Source organism: Etheostoma cragini, chromosome 7, assembly GCF_013103735.1.
Source record: "Etheostoma cragini isolate CJK2018 chromosome 7, CSU_Ecrag_1.0, whole genome shotgun sequence".
Taxonomy (NCBI): domain Eukaryota; kingdom Metazoa; phylum Chordata; class Actinopteri; order Perciformes; family Percidae; genus Etheostoma; species Etheostoma cragini.
The window spans coordinates 22,700,586-22,719,728 of NC_048413.1; the positions used below are offsets into that span (position 1 = coordinate 22,700,586).

The 19,143-nt window shown below is 40.6% G+C and overlaps 1 protein-coding gene across 2 annotated transcripts in view; it reads left to right on the forward strand.

Moving 5' to 3' along the window:
* The window catches only part of prex1 (phosphatidylinositol-3,4,5-trisphosphate-dependent Rac exchange factor 1), an 83,683-nt gene that overhangs the window by 42,239 nt on the left and 22,301 nt on the right, over positions 1-19,143 (forward strand). For both annotated transcript variants that reach the window (XM_034877085.1, XM_034877086.1), the window contains exons 11-19: positions 1,956-2,056; positions 4,031-4,134; positions 5,346-5,395; positions 9,252-9,327; positions 9,710-9,782; positions 12,750-12,895; positions 15,641-15,733; positions 17,699-17,847; positions 17,930-18,015. In XM_034877085.1, the coding sequence (XP_034732976.1) occupies positions 1,956-2,056; positions 4,031-4,134; positions 5,346-5,395; positions 9,252-9,327; positions 9,710-9,782; positions 12,750-12,895; positions 15,641-15,733; positions 17,699-17,847; positions 17,930-18,015 (878 nt within the window). The remainder of the gene's footprint in view (positions 1-1,955; positions 2,057-4,030; positions 4,135-5,345; positions 5,396-9,251; positions 9,328-9,709; positions 9,783-12,749; positions 12,896-15,640; positions 15,734-17,698; positions 17,848-17,929; positions 18,016-19,143) is intronic.

The following is a 19,143-nucleotide window of genomic DNA, read 5'->3' on the forward strand; positions in this document are numbered from 1 at the left end:
TCTTACATAACACAGACACACACACACACACACACACACACACACACACACACACACACACACATTTAGTCCCCTGTCAATGTCAATTAAGACACCAGCTATGACGTGGACATAGAGAGAGACAAAAAACGTTTTATGCATGCACGGCCGCACATCTTGTTTGCTTGTCATTTATGCATGCTAAGCAATCACACATACACTCGTACATCTGTTGCATGACTGCCTGAAAGTAAATCAACATACGCACATACTGTATATCTCACACACACACGCTGTGTTCCCATGCTGAAATGTTCAATCTTAGAATTCAGTAACAAGCACTTACACACACACACAAGCTCTCTCCATTCACTTTTTATCATTATCTGGGGAAGTAATTTTACTCAGCAGCATGAAAGACGAAGAAGGTGAGAATGTAATTTTCTCCTTCAAACATTTGTTCAGTGCTCACTGGGTGTTAAAAGAAGGGAGCGGAGCTAAAGTGCTTAAAGTTGGACTGTTAATGCACAACAGTACCAAAGCCTGAGGGATATTTGAAGAGTAAACGAGAAACGTTATTGTATGAATATGTATTGTAGATGCACTGTTTGTGCCTGTGGTCGAAGTAGTAGTAGAATTAAATGTCATACTGACAGACTAAATTGCTCAAAGAGCTTTGCACAGTGTTAAGATATTGCATTGCCCAAGGCTCTCAGCAGTGAAAAACATCCAGGCCAGCTCCACTTCAGAATGGATATATTTCACTTGTTGTGTCACATGGGCCTACTGAAAGCAATAGGTTGTGCTTGCAAACACTATATGCATTGCATTGATCATTGTAATACAGTACGCACATACAAGCTGTTGCAGTTGAGAATAGTCTGGGAGAAAGAAAAATACCTTCCCTGTGTTAACTCTGCTGACTGGCCACACTGTGCAGGAGTGTTATGATTTTGATTTCAAAGGTGGGGAGGTGATGATTCCCAGAGGTCTTCTCCGGGAACCATTACCTTATCGTGGTTGGAGAGGTTTGTGTGCCCCCGTGAACCTGAGGGCTGTGTTGTCTGGAACTTTGTGCTCCTGGTAGGGTGTCCCATGGCAAAGTGGTCTCAGGTGAGGGGCCAGACAAAGAATGGTTCAAAAACTCCATGAGCCAAAAAGGTAGGAATGGAGTGACCCCGCCCGGAGGAAGCCCAGGGCCCCCGTTTGAAGCCAGGCCCAGATGGAGGGTTCGCCAGCGAGCGCCTGGTGGCCGGGTTTGCCATGGAGCCTGGCCGGGCACAGCCCGTAAATGCAACATGGCACCACTCTCTCCATCACATGGGCCTGGGCGGCAGAGGCAGGCTCTGGGGACGTGGAATACCACCTCTCTGTGGGGGAAGGATCTCTACTAACTTCTAACTTATCAAGGAGTGAATCCATAAGGTCCTCTGCACATATGCTGGCTAATCAAAATACCAAGAGGCTCTATTCCACTAAAGACTAAGCTGTAGTGACGCCCCTCGCCCCCCACTGGAGTAGATATATCAAAACATCTCAAAATATACAGTACATAGGTGTTATACATAAAGTTACAGGTTTTCTTTGAATTTTATTTTTTAAATGTAATGTTCTATAGTTAATGTTTAAGACCTTGTCTATCAAAACAAGGGGTGTGTTGCATGCTTAATGAGTGTGGTATAGTCTGTTTAGCATAGGCCATGAGCATGAGAGGCTTAATGAATGAATTTAAAAGTAAATGGGGGTACTTTCAAAAATACCAACCATAATCACAGAAACCGCAAGACAAAACATAGTGGCACCCAAATGGTGTGTCTGCCTGGTAATTTCTGTGAAGCTCAATGCAAAGACAGCAAAGCAAGGAGGCCAGTGCCAGCGATGGTAATAATTTCAAAAAACAACAACATAACCGCAAACAGATTACCAACTTAAGAAACCGGGCCTGATCATATGCTTCTTTGTCTTTGTGTTCTCAGTGAGTTTGTATCATGGATGATAGAGAGTGGAGAGATCAGTAAGCCTGACGAGGGGGTCAACCTGGGACAGGCCTTGCTGGAAAATGGCATCATTCACCATGGTGAGACAAAACAAAATCCTTTATTTCTCTCTCTCCTTTATTTTATCTCTTTCATATTGTCTTTCAGGGTGTTTAAGTCAAACCCTTCCAATCTTCTATTCTTTTATACTTTTGACTCACATTTGATGCTCTTTGCAGCTTCCCTTGTCATGTTTTTGTTTTATTTAAGTCATCTCGTCCTTCTTTTACTGCCTCTCTTTTTCTCTGTTATTGTTTGACTCAATAATGTTAGGAATTTGTCCCCAGACTTACTGTTAGAGCGCACAATTTTAGAGTAGAAACCACCATTATCCAAAGGCAATGTTTGGTAATAACAATTCTGGAAAGGTGTGTTAAATTATTTCACCTTCCCTGATTTTGTCTTGAGTGTGACATTCACAGGACCACCAACCTGAATTATGCATTAAGGGATGACAAACACACACACACACACACACACATAGAAACACACACACACAGAAACACACACACATACACTATACATAATGTATGAACACAGTTGTCCAGCGTGTTGCTGAAGGGGCTTTTGTACATAGTAAGTGCAAACCACTGTCACGATGTATACACACCACCCTCTCAGGGAAATTTGCTGAGATCCCACCTTTACATTCCTTAACACCTGTGGAAACTGAAACTGCTTTGTGGGCAAACCGTAGAGGCTCAGGCCGTGCACGCAAAGTGTAGGTGTCATCATTTAGAGACAGAGAGAAGTATTGTGACAGAGTCGCAAATTGAAGCTGTCCATTGAAGATGCTTTAGTTAAGTGAAGAGACACATAAAAAGAGAGAAAGTCAACCACGTGCATTCTTAAGTATGTAATGCAAACTTGGTCCAGTAAGCTGTGCATGTTTGAGCTACTAAATCACAACAGTTCATACTTGAGTGTTTGCCATCTACTTTTCCCCTCATAATTTCACATTTGAAATTTTACAATGGCTGATTGTGTGGTGCTTTTGGTTTTATGAGGACATTTTAAGTCTAGACTGAGAAAACCAGTAGAGTTTTTGAGCCCATGCCTACTTGTTGTGGTAGAACCAAACTGCCGCTGTTTGGCAGATTTCACTCTTAGCTTCCCCAACGTGCATCTGTTTGTGTATATACATACGTTTTAGTCATTTTCCATTATCTTTATTGGATTTATTCTAGATACAAACATTTTTTGGTTTTTGAATGCAAGTATTCAGACGTTATTGAAATTGGCAGCTGTCTGCTATGTTAAATATTTGAATCTCGTGGCTTAGCCAACACAGACAGAATTTTCAACTGCAGTTTCCCACAAACGTCTTGCTCCTCACCTCTTCCCTTACCCCAATTCCTTCTAAAAATTTAATTTGTAGATCATGAAACTTGCATGTTTGAAAAGGCCCAGACAAAGTTATGACAGCCATTCCTTCATCTAATACAAGTATGATTTAACTCCGACAGTAAATATTGAGTAGTTCATAATGAATCTGCGTGGGTATTTTCAGAAATCATATTGGCCTAACCATATGCCACTCTCAGCTGAGCGCTATTGACATCCTTGGCAAACTCTGGCCATAGCTCTTCAGCCATTGATGTCTAAATACATGTGGACATCATAAACATGCTAGCCATTTAGATGTGACAATAAGTAGGAACATCAATGTTCTTATCAATCTTTTTGGAGTCAATGTAGACTTTTTTTGAAAACTAGAAAATAAAAAAATTAAAGTTGTGAAAGGCACAGTTTTTATTTTGCTTAATTATTCCACAGTTAAGAGTGGAAGAGGCAAATTAAATTTCAATGTACTGCAAATCCCTTGTTTTCTGTCCATACAGTATGGACAGTGATACATGTATCTACTTGCTGTAGCGTTGATATCTACAACCTACACTGTTAACAGAATGCTTTTTGTAATAAAAACAACATTTAAGAAAGGAGAAATGGCATACTAGGTTGATAAGGTATGAACCCAGCTGAGGTGACATTGTCTCACTGTGTTGATATTTCAGTGTCGGACAAGCACCAGTTCAAGAACGAGCAGGTGTTGTACCGTTTCCGCTACGACGATGGTACCTACAAGGCCCGCAGTGAGATGGAGGACATCATGTCTAAGGTAACTATAATTCTGCATCAGGATATTATCATTGGTGTTTGATAGCTAATGTAAAAACCAAAGTTGAGGGAAAAGGAATAGCCCTTTTCACAAGGACAATGGTCATTATACGATTGTAAATATGAATCAGATTTACAATCAAGAAATTAGATGGAAATAAAGATAAGCACAAGCTGCGTTTGAAAATTCCACATAAGCATCTCATGTTAAGTCTTATAAACCATTGAACAAATTAATTGATTGTAGAATTATTAGAAAATGTAATGAGTGTACCTTGGCTAAAATTTGCCAAATTCTGTATTAGAGCCCGACCGATATATTGGTGGGCCAATGTTATCGGCCGATATTAGGCCTTTCCCAATCTTTTGCTACAGGCATTCATAATGGCCGATAAGAATTTGTATTAAATTATAGTTCTTATATTTATTTAAGAATTAAATTAAAACGGACGGTCAATCACGTTATGAGTTTTGGCGTTGCATAGTTTGTCCACCAGACGGCGCTCTACAACGTCCCTGTTATCAACACCGATTTCTTTTTGTTTTGTTATTGTGTTTTTGTTTAAAGGATTTTAAGTTTAATATCTTAAGTTTGTATTTTTATACATTTTATTTATCAGAACATTAAAATATTTGGATTTTTTTCTGTTCTGTTGTGACAATAAAACCAAATGTTATCATATTATTTAAGTGAGAACTCATAAATAACTACAAACAACTAATGTTAGGGAAATCTGTTCATGTTATGTTACGCGTTTCTGGATATTTCAAAATATATAAATATATAAATCGGTAAATTGGTATTGGTCTTAAAATCTGTTATCGGGCTCTCCTCTGTATATTCTGTATCCTACATGTCTAAAGAATTCTATTATTGTTTACATTTGTTTAACATATCAACAGTGTATGCAAATGTTCATGCTCTGGGAGCACTAATTCCATTCCCATTAAAAAAAAACAGTCAAAATCTAAATTAAAAATGAAACAAAACCCTAACATAACATAACAATTTGTTATATTGGCCTAGCTACGTATGTCTCACATGCCATTCAGAGATTATGATTTTGAAACTTCTGTCTGAAAAAGATAGCCTTGGGGTAACTCTTTTCACGGTCATCAGTTAATTCTCTTGTCCTGAGGCCATGCTTGTACTTGCTTAGTCAAGGTGTGTATGTTCTATGACTCAGCGGCTCCATTTTTCGTCCTTTTTAGGGCGTCAGGCTGTACTGCCGCCTTCACAGCCTCCACACGCCTGTCATCAAGTAAGTACCTGCCCTTCTCTCCTCTCTCCTCCTCTCCCGCTTTCCCCCATGTGCAAATGTTCCCGCTCTCCAGGTGCATGAATGCATATTCATGAAGGGTTGTTAGGCCCACCTCACCTCTTTCCGTAATGACTGAATTAACAGTAGCACTGCCAGGAATGAGAGCCCTCAAACCTCTATTTTCTCTCCAACTTGGACTCCCAGCCAGGCTCGAGCTGCTGTAGGTTCATGTGTACAAGATTCAGTTAAGATGGAGAATACCAGGTTTAATCATTGGTCGTTTATATGGTGTACCTGTTAAAGGATTTAGGAAAGCTACTATTTGTCTCTTATCTTTACAGTGTTTGCTGAATGTATGTTAGTAAAAAATAAATAAATATATATATTCATACTGTATACTTATGAGTTAAGTGATAGTCCAAATGATGACTGCAAACCTTTTTTCCACCCTGATAATCACTTTTTATGTCTCCTTCATGCTCTTTCTCGCTTTCTCTTTATCCCTTTCTCAACTCAATTTTTTCATCCCTGATAAATCACTTTTTGTTTCTCCTTCATGCTCTCTTGCTCTCTCTCTAACACACTTACGATACATTCACAGTACACATACTAAAGAAATATAAACTTTACCAAATACAGTATATACACACACACATATACAAACCCCATCCCTTGAATGTTTTACACCCTATATTTTGTTAAACAAATGTAGTTGTCCACTAGTCCTTGATGGTAAATTTAAACTAAGTCTTATTATAATTCAATAAAAATTATTGTAAGTAGTGGCCCAAGACTTAAAACTATGTCTTTAAAATTGAAAATAAATTAAATTTTAACAGTGAAACTGAAATTTGTCTTGGGAAGTGGAAGAATGATTCTCACTTTACCAAAATGTTTTTCTTCTAAAGGTATAAGAGTAAAAATAAAAGCACAAATGTAAATAGAAGCACAGGAAACACACATCGTCTCCCTCTGAAACCCCCTCACACACACACACACACACACACACACACACACACACACACACACACACACACACACACACACACACACATTCTCTATCTGGCACAGCCCCTCCCTTCATACTCTTCCTCCATCACCCCTCTATCTCTCCCTACATCACTCACACGCTGATTAAAGTGCCCAGGGCTGCCATTGGTGCAAACAAAGAGCTTTTGGTTCGAGGACAAATCCTATTAACATACAAAGACAATCTTTCTGCTTGCCAACATGATATTATGATATTAATTAATATAGCCTTGCTTTTTTAATCAATCAATAAATTGGCATTGTAAGTAGCAACCATTAATTACAACATTTGAGTGATGGATGTATTGCATTCTAAAAATCATGAATAATTATGAACAGTACCTGTTTTATTTAACTCTGAGGGACAAAGCAACCGCCAGTTTTATAAAATTCAAATGCACATGACATAACGTATGATGTAATAGATATAAACCTAATGAAATCAATCTCGGGAATGTCACAGATGACTTATGCTGTAGACAATGATGCCCGCCCTGGTACAGAAAATCATTGATCAGCAAATGAGGTCTAGAAGCAACTCACTTTTCATGTTGTTTCAAAACATTATCTGCAGTATCAATCCGCGCACGTCTTGTCCACATGTGCACTTAACTGGTATTTTGGATTTGTCTTTCATTATGAATGTTGCAGTTTGCGATATGGGTGGTCCAGACACACCCTTTTTCTTATTCAGAACATTGAGATGTTAAAGCAACTATACCATGCATTTGATAGGCTCGGATGCACCCGTCAAGTCGCACAACCAACCACACTTCCTCTGTAGCGTTTCCTGTTTCACATGGTTACTGTTTATGTTGAGCAAATTAGTCCACAGTGGTTGTTCATGTAATCTCACAAAAAGCTCAAAGAAACAAATAATAAAATTATTTATTCTGGCAGGATTTGGAAAACTATAGAACAACTGTCTGGAAAATGTGTAGCACACATAGTGTTTGTAATGGGAAAATTACATAGACTGGTGTGGAGGGGCTGTCTTGGTTGACATGCCTCTTCAACATTGCGTGGAAGTCTGGGACGGTGCCTAAGGAGTGGCAGACCGGGGTGGTGGTTCCCCTCTTCAAGAAAGGGGACCAGAGGGTGTGTGACAATTACAGGGGTATCACACTTCTCAGCCTCCCTGATAAAGTCTACTCCAAGGTGCTGGAAAGGAGCGTTCGGCCGATAGTCAAACCTCTGATTGAAGAGGAACAATGCGGATTCCGTCCTGGCCGTGGAACAACGGACCAGATCTTTACTCTCGCAAGGATCTTGGAGGGGGCCTGGGAGTATGCCCAACCAGTCTAAATGTGTTTTGTGGATCTGGAGAAGGCGTATGACCGGGTCCCCCGGGAGAAACTGTGGGAGGTGCTGCGGGAGTATGGGGTGAGGGGGTCCCTTCTCAGGGCCATCCAATCTCTGTATGACCAAAGCAAGAGCTGTGTCCGGGTTCTCGGCAGTAAGTCAGACTCGTTCCAGGTGAGGGTTGGCCTCCGCCAGGGCTGTGCTTTGTCACCAATCCTGTTTATAATATTTATGGACAGGATATCAAGGCGTAGTCGGGGCGGGGAGGGGCTGCAGTTTGGTGGGCTCAGGATCTCATCGCTGCTTTTTGCGGATGATGTGGTCCTGATGGCATCATCAGCCTGTGACCTTCAGCACTCACTGGATCGGTTCGCAGCCGAGTGTGAAGCGGCTGGGAAGAGGATCAGCACCTCAAAATCTGAGGCCATGGTTCTCAGCAGGAAACCAATGGACTGCTTTCTTCAGGTAGGGAGTGAGTCCTTACCCCAAGTGAAGGACTTTAAGTACCTTGGGGTCTTGTTCGCGAGTGAGGGGACCATGGAGCGTGAGATTGGTCGGAGAATCGGAGCAGCGGGTGCGGTATTACATTCTGTGTATCGCACTGTTGTGACGAAAAGGGAGCTGAGCCGGAAGGCAAAGCTCTTGATCTACCGGGCAATTTTCGTTCCTACCCTCACCTATGGTCATGAAGGCTGGGTCATGACCGAAAGAACGAGATCCAGGGTACAAGCGGCCGAAATGGGTTTCCTCAGGAGGGTGGCTGGTGTCTCCCTTAGAGATAGGATGAGAAGCTCAGTCATCCGAGAGGAACTCGGAGTAGAGCCGCTGCTCCTTCGCGTTGAAAGGAGCCAGTTGAGGTGGTTCGGGCATCTGGTAAGGATGCCTCCTGGGCCGTCCAGCTGGGAGGAGGCCTCGGGGAAGACCCAGGACTAGGTGGAGAGATTATATCTCCAACCTGGCCTGGGAACGCCTCGGGATCCCCCAGTCGGAGCTGGTTGATGTGGCTCGGGAAAGGGAAGTTTGGGGCCCCCTACTGGAGCTGCTGCCCCCGCGACCCGATACCGGATAAGCGGATGAAGATGGATGGATGGATGGATGATTTTCTTTCAATAATTGTTTATTGATGAAGTGATTTTTTTTTAATTATAAGTAAATCCTTCAAATATGCCTCTGAAATATGTGTCTCCTAAAATATCTCCAAAAAGTGAGTCCTCCAGGTTTGGAGACAGCTAAAAATATTATAACCCTGCAAACCTGCAAATATATAATTCTCATGATATGGACGTTGTCATGGCAATAACAAAAAAGATATTGTCTTTTGTCTGTTACTCAAGAAATGCAACATAACAAACACAAACAAACAGACATTGTTTGCTACTGATGCTGTTAACCCCAGACAGGTTTTGTTATCTATAAAACACATGTTATATGTAAAGCCACAGACTGTGAACTATGTTTTTCTTTCATGCCACCTGCGTTGTACTTATAAAATACATTTTGTGAATACTTTTTTTTGCTTCTTTAGGGACAGAGACCACCATTTGAAAACCTTCAAATCTGTGGTGCCTGCCAGCAAACTGGTTGACTGGCTACTTTTGCAGGTAAAAAAATTGTCTTATTATACTTTCATTTATTCCAAACGCATAAAATACAAGGCACCAAGGGTGTATAAAATTATACTAATGATAACTGTCATTACTGTCTTTTCTGCATCATTGTGCTGTTATATTACAGACTTGAATTGTATTTTAATCAGTCAATATTGAAGAGCACAACCAAGGACATGTAGAATCAGTCTGCAGTCTATCATTGTCCATGTTTTACACATATTTATGAATGCTTACTGGCTCACAAATCATCATCTTTACTGCAACAAACACATAGATTACTCAGGCCAGCGGCATTGCAGCCTGCTGTGTATGAGAAGGTGTAAACAGGCATTGTAACTGACCGACTGTGTGCGTCATTGATTTGGTTTCCCAGGGAGACTGCTCGACCCGAGAGGACGCTGTGACACTGGGTGTGGGGCTCTGCAACAATGGCTTCATGCACCACGGTCAGTTAAATTCTCTGTCACACATACACATGCATGAAGGACAGGTAAAGACACCTCAAATTGACAATGATTCTTCAATTTACTTAGATCATCATCTGCAAAAGATAAAAGAAGCTTAATCACACATGCATGGTGTGGAGATGTCTCTAATTATTTACATTGCTCTCTTTTGCAACAGCCCATTCACATTGTTGTGGTGTGACTTGATCATTCCCTCATAGTGCATTTGCCCATATTTCCCCCCCTACACCAGTCAGTCCTTCTCTCTACCGGTAAGATGTAATATAAGCCCCCCGCTGTCATGCCGTCATAGGTTGAAAAAAGGGCATGGTAAATTTGCGTACCTGGTCTGGCCAAGTTTTGGTAACCTCACCAACCACATTGTAGTAGAGCAGCTTTGGTTCTATCCCAGCTTGTTGAATGTAAACAGCATTAGCAGTGTGGCTTAGCTGTATGGATGTCTGGGTCAGTCCAATGAACCTTGACCGCTAGTTAAGGCCTAAAATTGAATCACTCATCTTCATTGGCCAAGTGTATAATGTGTACTTCTGGCTGGAATGCTGAATTAGTAAAAGTCTGCCTAGTAGTGAATTACATGAATAGGTTCCATTAGCAGACAGGTACTATTTCACAAGCTGTTAATTGTGCACTTAGTACAAGTGATGCATTAGAATGTATACAATGCCAAGGCTTAAATGTACACATGATTTAAAGCATACAAATCTCTTCATAAACATCTGAATTTCACTATCATTTTAACACAAACATAACCGCTCCCAGGCAGTCATATAGTGGCTTTCCTTTTACTTTTATCTTACCTGATTGACACTCACACATATATCTGCCTCCCTCTACCATCTGTTGGAAGGTGTCACCTGTTCTCTCCCTCTCCTCTGCCTTTCTTCAGGGTCACAACCTCTGTTCTCAGCCCTGCCTGCACTCCTCACCTCTCCTTAAGTCACTTGTTTTAGTTCTGTAGTCAGCGCATCTGCTGCTTTTCATCTGGTCCCTTTTGAACTCTTCTTCTTTTTCCATTTTTTTTCTGTCCTGTCTTTCAAGTCTTTTTTATATCTTTCTTTCTGTCTGTCTGGTTGTACTTGATAAAAGGTTACAGGGCTCCTTACTGGTGGGTGGAACATTGACAACAGATAACACTGTTAATTTGTCTTTCATCAGTCCTAACCTGCTTACAAAATTCATCTACACATCTGTCATGAACACCTGTTGCATTTTGCCCTTCAGGCAACTTATCATTTAGGGCACATTTTCCATGTATCCTCCATTAGTCCTATTAAGTAACAGTGAGTAATGGTTTTTTCAACCACAAATTTTCCTTCCACCACAATATTCTGAAATGTAACTAGTGAAAATGAATGATCATGATGATTCATTTAGTGAAGGTGTGTGTATTTGATGGTCATTTAGATTAAATGATTTTAAACCCCTGGTTAAAGTTTCCACTGCATTCAGATCATTCTGAAATGCAGCTTTTAGATCATTAAATTCTTAATTGCCCATACAGTTGCTTCATTGCGTCATATTTTATATCATGCCTATATGGTTGAATTATATAATTAAAAGAAATGCAAATTTTTCCCGACCCTTTGATATTGTCAGCTGTTATTAGCATTTGTGTGTGTGTGTGTGTGTGTGTGTGTGTGTTATAAGGGCATGAAAGTATCTGAAGTGGCACTCCCTCCAGTTGAATAAGTGGTGTTAAGTTATTATATGACTTAGAGGAAATTACTCATGTTCAGGCTTTGTTTGAGTTGGCGTAAGGCCAGTGTGAGTGGGTGTGGCTGGCGTGTGTGTGTAATCAGTTTGTGAAGGCTTTTGTTCACCCGAGGGTGCCAGATGCTTGCTAAATCTCTGAACAGCTGGGTACCTTTGGTTCTTTGTGTTGGCTGTTCAAGCCCCATTTTACAGTGGCCTAACAGATTCATACACCTATGATAAGACGATTTGCGGCCTAATGTCAAAAATGCCATTTCCTATGTGATAAATCAAGATGGATATTTAACACAAACAATCTGCCTCCAACATCATGCCTTTAGTCCAAATGTGAGATGAAACTGTCACTGTCATTTTAGTGACATTTGAGTACCACCAAATGCAGATACATTTGTGTATCTGCACCTGTTGCAGCAGTGTCCGGTGTTTGTCTTTTGACACAAATGAAAACTGACAGTAGAATTATTGTGGAAGAGCGTTATGTTTACCACTTTACTGTTTCACAGAAACTAACAAAATCAAGGTTGAAATGATCAAACAGAGAATCTTTCATTCAGGAAAATCAGTGTTGAGCACAAGGCTTGCTCACAGGGCCTCTTTTCAGTGTCTTAACTTTTTATCAGACACACATTAAAACAAATCTACAGTAGGTTTAATGTAGTGTGTTTGGTTCAAGCTTAAAAACTGCTGTAACTGAAGAAACATCCGTAATGTGGTCCTCACCTGTTAGACCCCATCTGTTGGAGTAAGGCTCAGCCCAACAATGGGATTTCATAACACATTTAGACACGTACGGCTGTGTGTGTTTCTTGTGTCCTCTGGAGAGTCCTTCCTAGCACTGGCCTGAGCTGGCTGCGTCCCAGATGTGGTTTAGCTCCAGATGTTCCTGCTTGCATCATTAGCTCATTAGCTAATTAACCATTAGCTTGTTTGTGTGAAGATGTACACACATTAAAAAAAGTGGCAACTTCTTGGGTAAACATTCATATCTCCACAGGTCTTTGAAGTTGCAAACACACTTAAGAATTACAAGATCAGTTTGGCAAGTGAAGGCCAATTTGCAACAAGACCATCAATTTAGCCAGCATGAGTGCAAACAAAGTTTTGACTATTAATAGACAAGCAACATCGGATTTTTCGGGCCTTTCATTAGCACCACTTTCAGCAACTTTTAACTGAGTTGTACCCTGTTGCTATTTGAGTCGTTATTCTTTCTGATTTCTTTCTTTCCCTCAGTCCTGGAGAAGAGTGAGTTCAAAGATGAGTCCCAGTTCTTCCGTTTCTATGCGGACGAGGAAATCGAGGGAACCAGCACCAAGAGCAAGCAGCTCCAGCGCAATGACTTCAAACTCATCGAAAACATCTTGGCAAAGTCCCTGGTGGTAAGCTGGAACACAGGCACATACAAACCTGCAATTCCACACATTGTTACTAGGGGTGTAACGATTCATAAAATTCACAGTTTGGTACGTTTTTGATACCGCAAAAAGAAAGAAATGGCAGAGAAATAAACTTGATTTTTACAAATTCATCATATCATGAATCAGTGATATGACAAATAATAAAGTATGACCTTTTCTACTTTGAACAATGACAGAGCTATACTTGATCCATCTTCTGGGGTGTCTTCTTAGCAGCATATAAAACAGAAACAGCTCCTTATGAAAAAATATACACTTTACAGTCAGGTAGCTTTGTATAGCCATTGCCGTCCAGCAGTCTGCTGTCAGAGCAACAGCTGGTGCTTCGGACAATTGGTTCCGACGTTTGTCTTTTTGTACAAATCAGGAATTATGGTCTGGCTGAATTGGGCTTGTGAAGGAATAGTGTAACGAGGCTCATACTTTAACCATGTTCATAAAACCTGCTTATTCCACTACATAGTAGGGTCTCATATCCGAGGCTTTAAATGTACCAATAGCCGCAGTGATGTCTTTTGCCCCGTTTAATCAGTTAGAAATGCTGCTTAAATGCTGCAAGGATAGCTTGTGGTGTGTGTGTTACTTCCAGTTCCAGTTATTGACACACTGAGGTGATGTTGACATAAATTAATTGACATGTTTGTAGTATTCCCACTAGTGTAGCCAATGCAAACCCTCTCTTGCGATCCCCTTCATAATTTACTGGGAAACCAAAGTGGCTTCAAACGCCAAACCTGTTGGTTATTGGAGGATCTTTTAATTCTGGACTGGTAGTAGTCACATTAACGTTACTAGCCAAACTGCAACAAGCTGGTTTAGCGTATCATTCCTGATTGGAGTAGAGTGTTTTTCTTGACTACAATAGAGTCTTTGGGAGTGGCAGGGGCAGACAGCACGTTGCCTGTTACATTGTTTGGGTGGCCTTGTTGAGTGCAGCGGCACTGAGAAAATTATATTTCACACAATTTAAGCTCTTTTTTTCTTTTTCTAAATGAAATAGGATTAGTCCAACAAATCGCGTGGTTTGTAATGCACCTAATCAAAAGCCTCGAACTAAATGGTTAAATATGAAAACGCGTATTGTTACACCCCTAATTTTTACACAGAAGCCTATGTCACCTTCGGTCCAAAATGCCAGTCTCACATTGTCATTTTGTTTATTTTTGGGGAGAAAAAAATTATACTAATTATAATAATGGTAAAGTGTTTCACTGAAGCAAGCACACTAAATACTGCACAGAAAAGAAAGATCTTTTAATTCACTACTCTAGAGATATTATTTGATTTCTTCAAGAAATGTTAAAAATCCTTTTGATTCGGATGGAAAACCATTGATCAATGGAAATGGTTTCAAAAACTAAGATTTTTTTAATCTATCCACATTTATCTAGATACGTGTCACTCTTTCATGCAAATACATGCATACACACATGCCAGATATTGTATGTGTGTGTTGCTAAGACAGTGAAGCTATAACAGAACCATATTGTACTTTATAGCTAATTGAACTGATATACTAGCGTGTGTGTGTGTGTGTGTGTGTGTGTGTGTGTGTGTGTCTGATCTCCACAGCTAGATTTAATTAATATCATACACACAGAACTTCCCCACCATGTCCCCACGGGAGTGAGGACTGCTTTGACAACAACACACACTTTTGAATTTGCTCTGAGTCTTGTCTTTTGAAAATCTACTGTACTGCCTGAGATGAAGTCCCTTTTGTATTGCTGCTGAGACAAGAGATGCAAACATGAGAGGTGACTGCAGTTGATTGTTGCAGTTAGACAAACTATACTGAAGATTTAAATTTAGTGCTCAGACGTGGAACTAGGGACTTCTGTACTGATTGTTCTAGTAAAATGGCTTGCTAGATAGGACCTTTCATGCCATTCCAGTCTTTTTACTAACAGACGGCGTTGTTCCATTATTTAATAACGCTGAATCTGAAAACTAGTGTTGTGTCTAGTGGACAGTGGTTTCCAGAGACTGAAACTGAAAGTGTTTACTTAAGTCCATTCTCTTTGGGGAAACCTAGAAGCATCACTAGCATCCTTTTTCATTTCAGAGTGGGTGTGGACATGCTATCTGGCCTTCCACAAGAAGTGGAAAAGGCTTTTTTCCTTGATTAGCAGAACTAATCCTCCCTTGTGGCTATTATTGAAGTGAAGTGCAGGAACTCTTTATTTACCTCAGCCAGCGCCTCTGATGTAACATGCAGAGATCCCCATCTTATCAGGGCCATGCAGCCGGAAGATGGCCTACCTAATGGAAGCTGGCTAATGTGTTTGGTGATGACAGCCTTTAACTAAACTTCACCCCACTGGGAAATAGAATGAGAGGCTGAGAACCATAGAAATAAAATGGATCCAAAATCATCATAAGCAAGACACTGGACACTCATTGTAAATCACAAATTGCAAAAGTTTGTAAATGGGAACCCTAAAAAAAGTGCAATATATCTCATTTTTAACACAAAGCATCAAACTTCCTCAGATGAAAAGGGGGCCATTGCAGCAAATACTCTACAAACAAACTTCTGATTAAGAGTCGGATGTACAAGATGTACAAAAGACAAGATCTGGGTGTACAAAATTAATATATACGGTACTGTAGTTATTTTGCTACTTGCTCACTCTTGATGCTACACTAGTTCAGTTACCTGTGTGAATGTGGGAGTAATTTGGTGATTTCCTTTGTGCGTGCTAGATTCACCCTGAGGAAGAAGACTACGGCTTTGAGATTGAGGAGAAAAACAAGAGCGTTGTGGTGAAATCTGTCACCAGGGGCTCACATGCTGAGGTAATGGCCAACCCATACACCCATACACACATATACACTATAACACACGCTTTATCTCTTTCCCGCCTCAGGGCATTAGTTCCGGTAAGTAATGGCTGTCTACTGTTTTGACGGCTGCTGTCCGTCTGCCTCTGTTTCGCTTTGGATGAACTTTGTTCCGATTGGCTGTAAAGCCATTAGACATCACCGACCCCAAAAACACACACACACACACACACACACCCAAACATCATTTTATTCATCCACAGGGATTTTAAAATGCAGATATTGTTGTGACAAAACATTTAAATCATGCATTTATTTTGACTATCATTTTATTAAAACATGTAGTAATACTTTTATGTTCAGGAGCAGCATGTAATAATGTAAATTGTCATATCTGTGTCTACTCTGTCAGCAGTGACAGACTTATTGTTTTTCAACTTGACGCATACCTTAATGCCAGCTCAAATTAAAGACTATTTTCCTTACTTTTCTTATGATTTCACGTTTGCTTTATGACAGCCAACTCTTGTTGGACAGGTGACAGATGACCAGTACCCAGTAACCAAACCTGCGTACTGTTACACAATCTTTCCAGCATCTTCCAACTTGAAAACAGAGGATGATGCCCTGGTTTGTTTTTGTGGAATTTTTATTTCATCACAGGTCCAGAGATAGGAAAACCCTTTCTTTGCTTCCCACCAAAATTACATTTGATCATATTTCTCTTGTGTCCCTGTGGCTCAGTTTTCCTCCAAAATAACCTTCTGTTATTTTACTCATTTCCCACATTGCTCTTCCCTAAGCCATTTAAACCGTCTTAAACCCTTTCTCCATTTCTTTCGCCCTCTTTTACTCTGGTATTCATCCCCCATGTGCCTCATTCCCCACAATAACAGGATTGCTAGTTGAGACACAGCCTGTGTGCCAGCACTGTGAATGAGGCTCAGCTGATTCCCATGGGGCTCTGAAAAGGGCTGAGAGACACACTCACACACAAAGCTCTTTCACTATATGATATTAAGATAGAAAGTCATGTGCAGACAGGCACCCGTGCTTTATAATCATACACATACATACACCGTCCCTTATTTTGATGACATGGGCTCTTACCAGTTGTTTCTCCATCCATCCTGGGTCTAATCCAGAGTTGGGGCCGGCTCAGCCAAGGCCACCTCTCCAGGTCTGTGTCCAGGACACTGGACTCACACCGTGAACACACAGAGGCAGCATTATTTGCACGACATGACTGAAGATGTGCAAGATGACTGCATTCAGTGACGTGTAACAGACTTTGGTGCTGTGTATGTGATTTCAGAAGCTGACTGTGCAAAGCTGTGGATTTTTGTGTGTGCAGTTATTACATTTCCACGTACTTACATGCATTGTGATTGATTAGATTGTGTTTTAGTTCCAAGAAAAAGCAAGATCTAATAACTCAAACCACCAATAGCAGTGGCCAAAAATGTGTTCACCTTATAAATAAAGTATTCTGTATTCAGAATACACTTGAATTCACTTGTATTCTGTATTCACATGTACACAACTGTGGTAACCTTTTAATCTGTAATTGTGTGCAAATCCAACAGGCAGCAGGCAGGCAACCCATGTATAAATATCATACAGCTTAATCATATCTGGTAACCAATCTTGATATGCACTCCCTCCATAAAAAAGCCTATTCATATGCTGGAAAATACATTGCAAGACTGAACAGGCTATGAAAATATTGAGCAGTACACTGATTTTTTTTTTTCTGTCATGCTACATGGAGGTACATAAACTAAACAGGGACTTACTGCCAGTTAGATAATAACTTCAATCATACTTTATTTGAGCCTAATGCTGCTTATACTAGAGAAGTAATTTATGAATGTGGTCCCCCCCCTTAATATGCAAATAAAGCCCTTTGAAAGAGCTATAACAAGCTGCAACCTAAAAATAACCGAGTTCTGTCTCCTGTCTTTGCGTCTGTCTATCCAGATGGCTGGCCTGCAGGTGGGCAGGAAGATCTACACCATCAATGAGGACCTGCTGTTCCTCAGGCCCTTCTCCGAGGTGGAAACCATGATCAGCCAAGCCTTCTGCATTCGACGCTCCCTGCGGCTGCTGGTTGCCACCAAGGCCAAGGAGTGAGGAACCACACATAACACTTCTGACTCGCGTATACGCACTAATAGGGCGCACTGGTCTTACTGGTCTTTTCTCATCCAGGATTATAAGGATCCCTGACAACCCAGACAGCCTCTCTTTCAGACTCTGTGGTTCTGCCCCTCCTCATGTCCACGCTGTCAGGAAAGGTGAGTGATTAACTTCATTCATTCATTCATCATCATACTTTGAAGCTTTATCATTATCAACCTTTGATAATGATAAAGCTATCGATAAAGAAGATTTTCCTTTCTCATCACCCAAACTAAACTTCCTCATAATTAGTGTTCCTCGTTTGCTAAACTTACATAGTAAGAGAAATAATAGAAGAGTTTAACATTAGTTGCAGTCATTCACAAGCAAAGACACAGTATACAATATAGTTTTTAAAGGTAAAAGGACAACATAAGTTGGTACTGTATGTGTAATGAAAAGGTAATCTGTTGAGTAATTTAACAGTTCACAGCTCCCAGGAAGATGTAATTAAATTAATAATGCTTGAAGTTACAAGAGGCATAATTTTGGGTTATGACCCCACAACTGGATATCTGTGAGCAGATTTATAGGCAATTGGTCTTGTTGATGAAGGATTTCTGTCAGTAAATGCTTTGAAAGTGTTTACGGTTTCAGAAAGACACATCATTCTGGGTGAATTTGAGGGAAAGATGAAGTAACTCTAGCCCCTAACCACCTGTTACTTTTTGCTTTTAGTGAGCCTCTATTAGGTTTTTATGGCCACCTGTCAGCCAGACAGCCTGCTGACAGGGTTCAAACCCCTAATAGACTAAACTCTACTTTTAAAACACAAACATTGCTCTGTGATCAGAACTAAAATTGTAATAGGTTACTGAAAAGTAACTCGACACTTTTGTTCTCCCTTGTTATTCCTCCTGCTCTGTCTTTACAACCTCCTGACTAGATGTTTATAGCACCAGCCAACTCAAAAGAGCAACATGGGAGATGTATGACAAGTTGAATGAGAAATGAATCCAAATGTGTAAACAAAAAGGAGTAGGAGAAGACACACACAAAAACAGCGAGGAGAGGAGTTGCCGGTTTGTGCAACCAAGGAATGTGATCTCATGGATTTACTTCTCCGCTTTCAGTCCCTCTCAGTTCTCGCTATTTCTCTCCATCTCACCTCCTTCTCCACACTCCCTCTCCTTTTCTCTCTTTCCTAGTGTCTTGTATTACTTCTGGCTCTCCCTGGTATCTGAGAATCAGTTTTTTTCTAGCTGATATTCAGAGTCTCCAGTTGTTGTTTTTGTTCTGTTCCT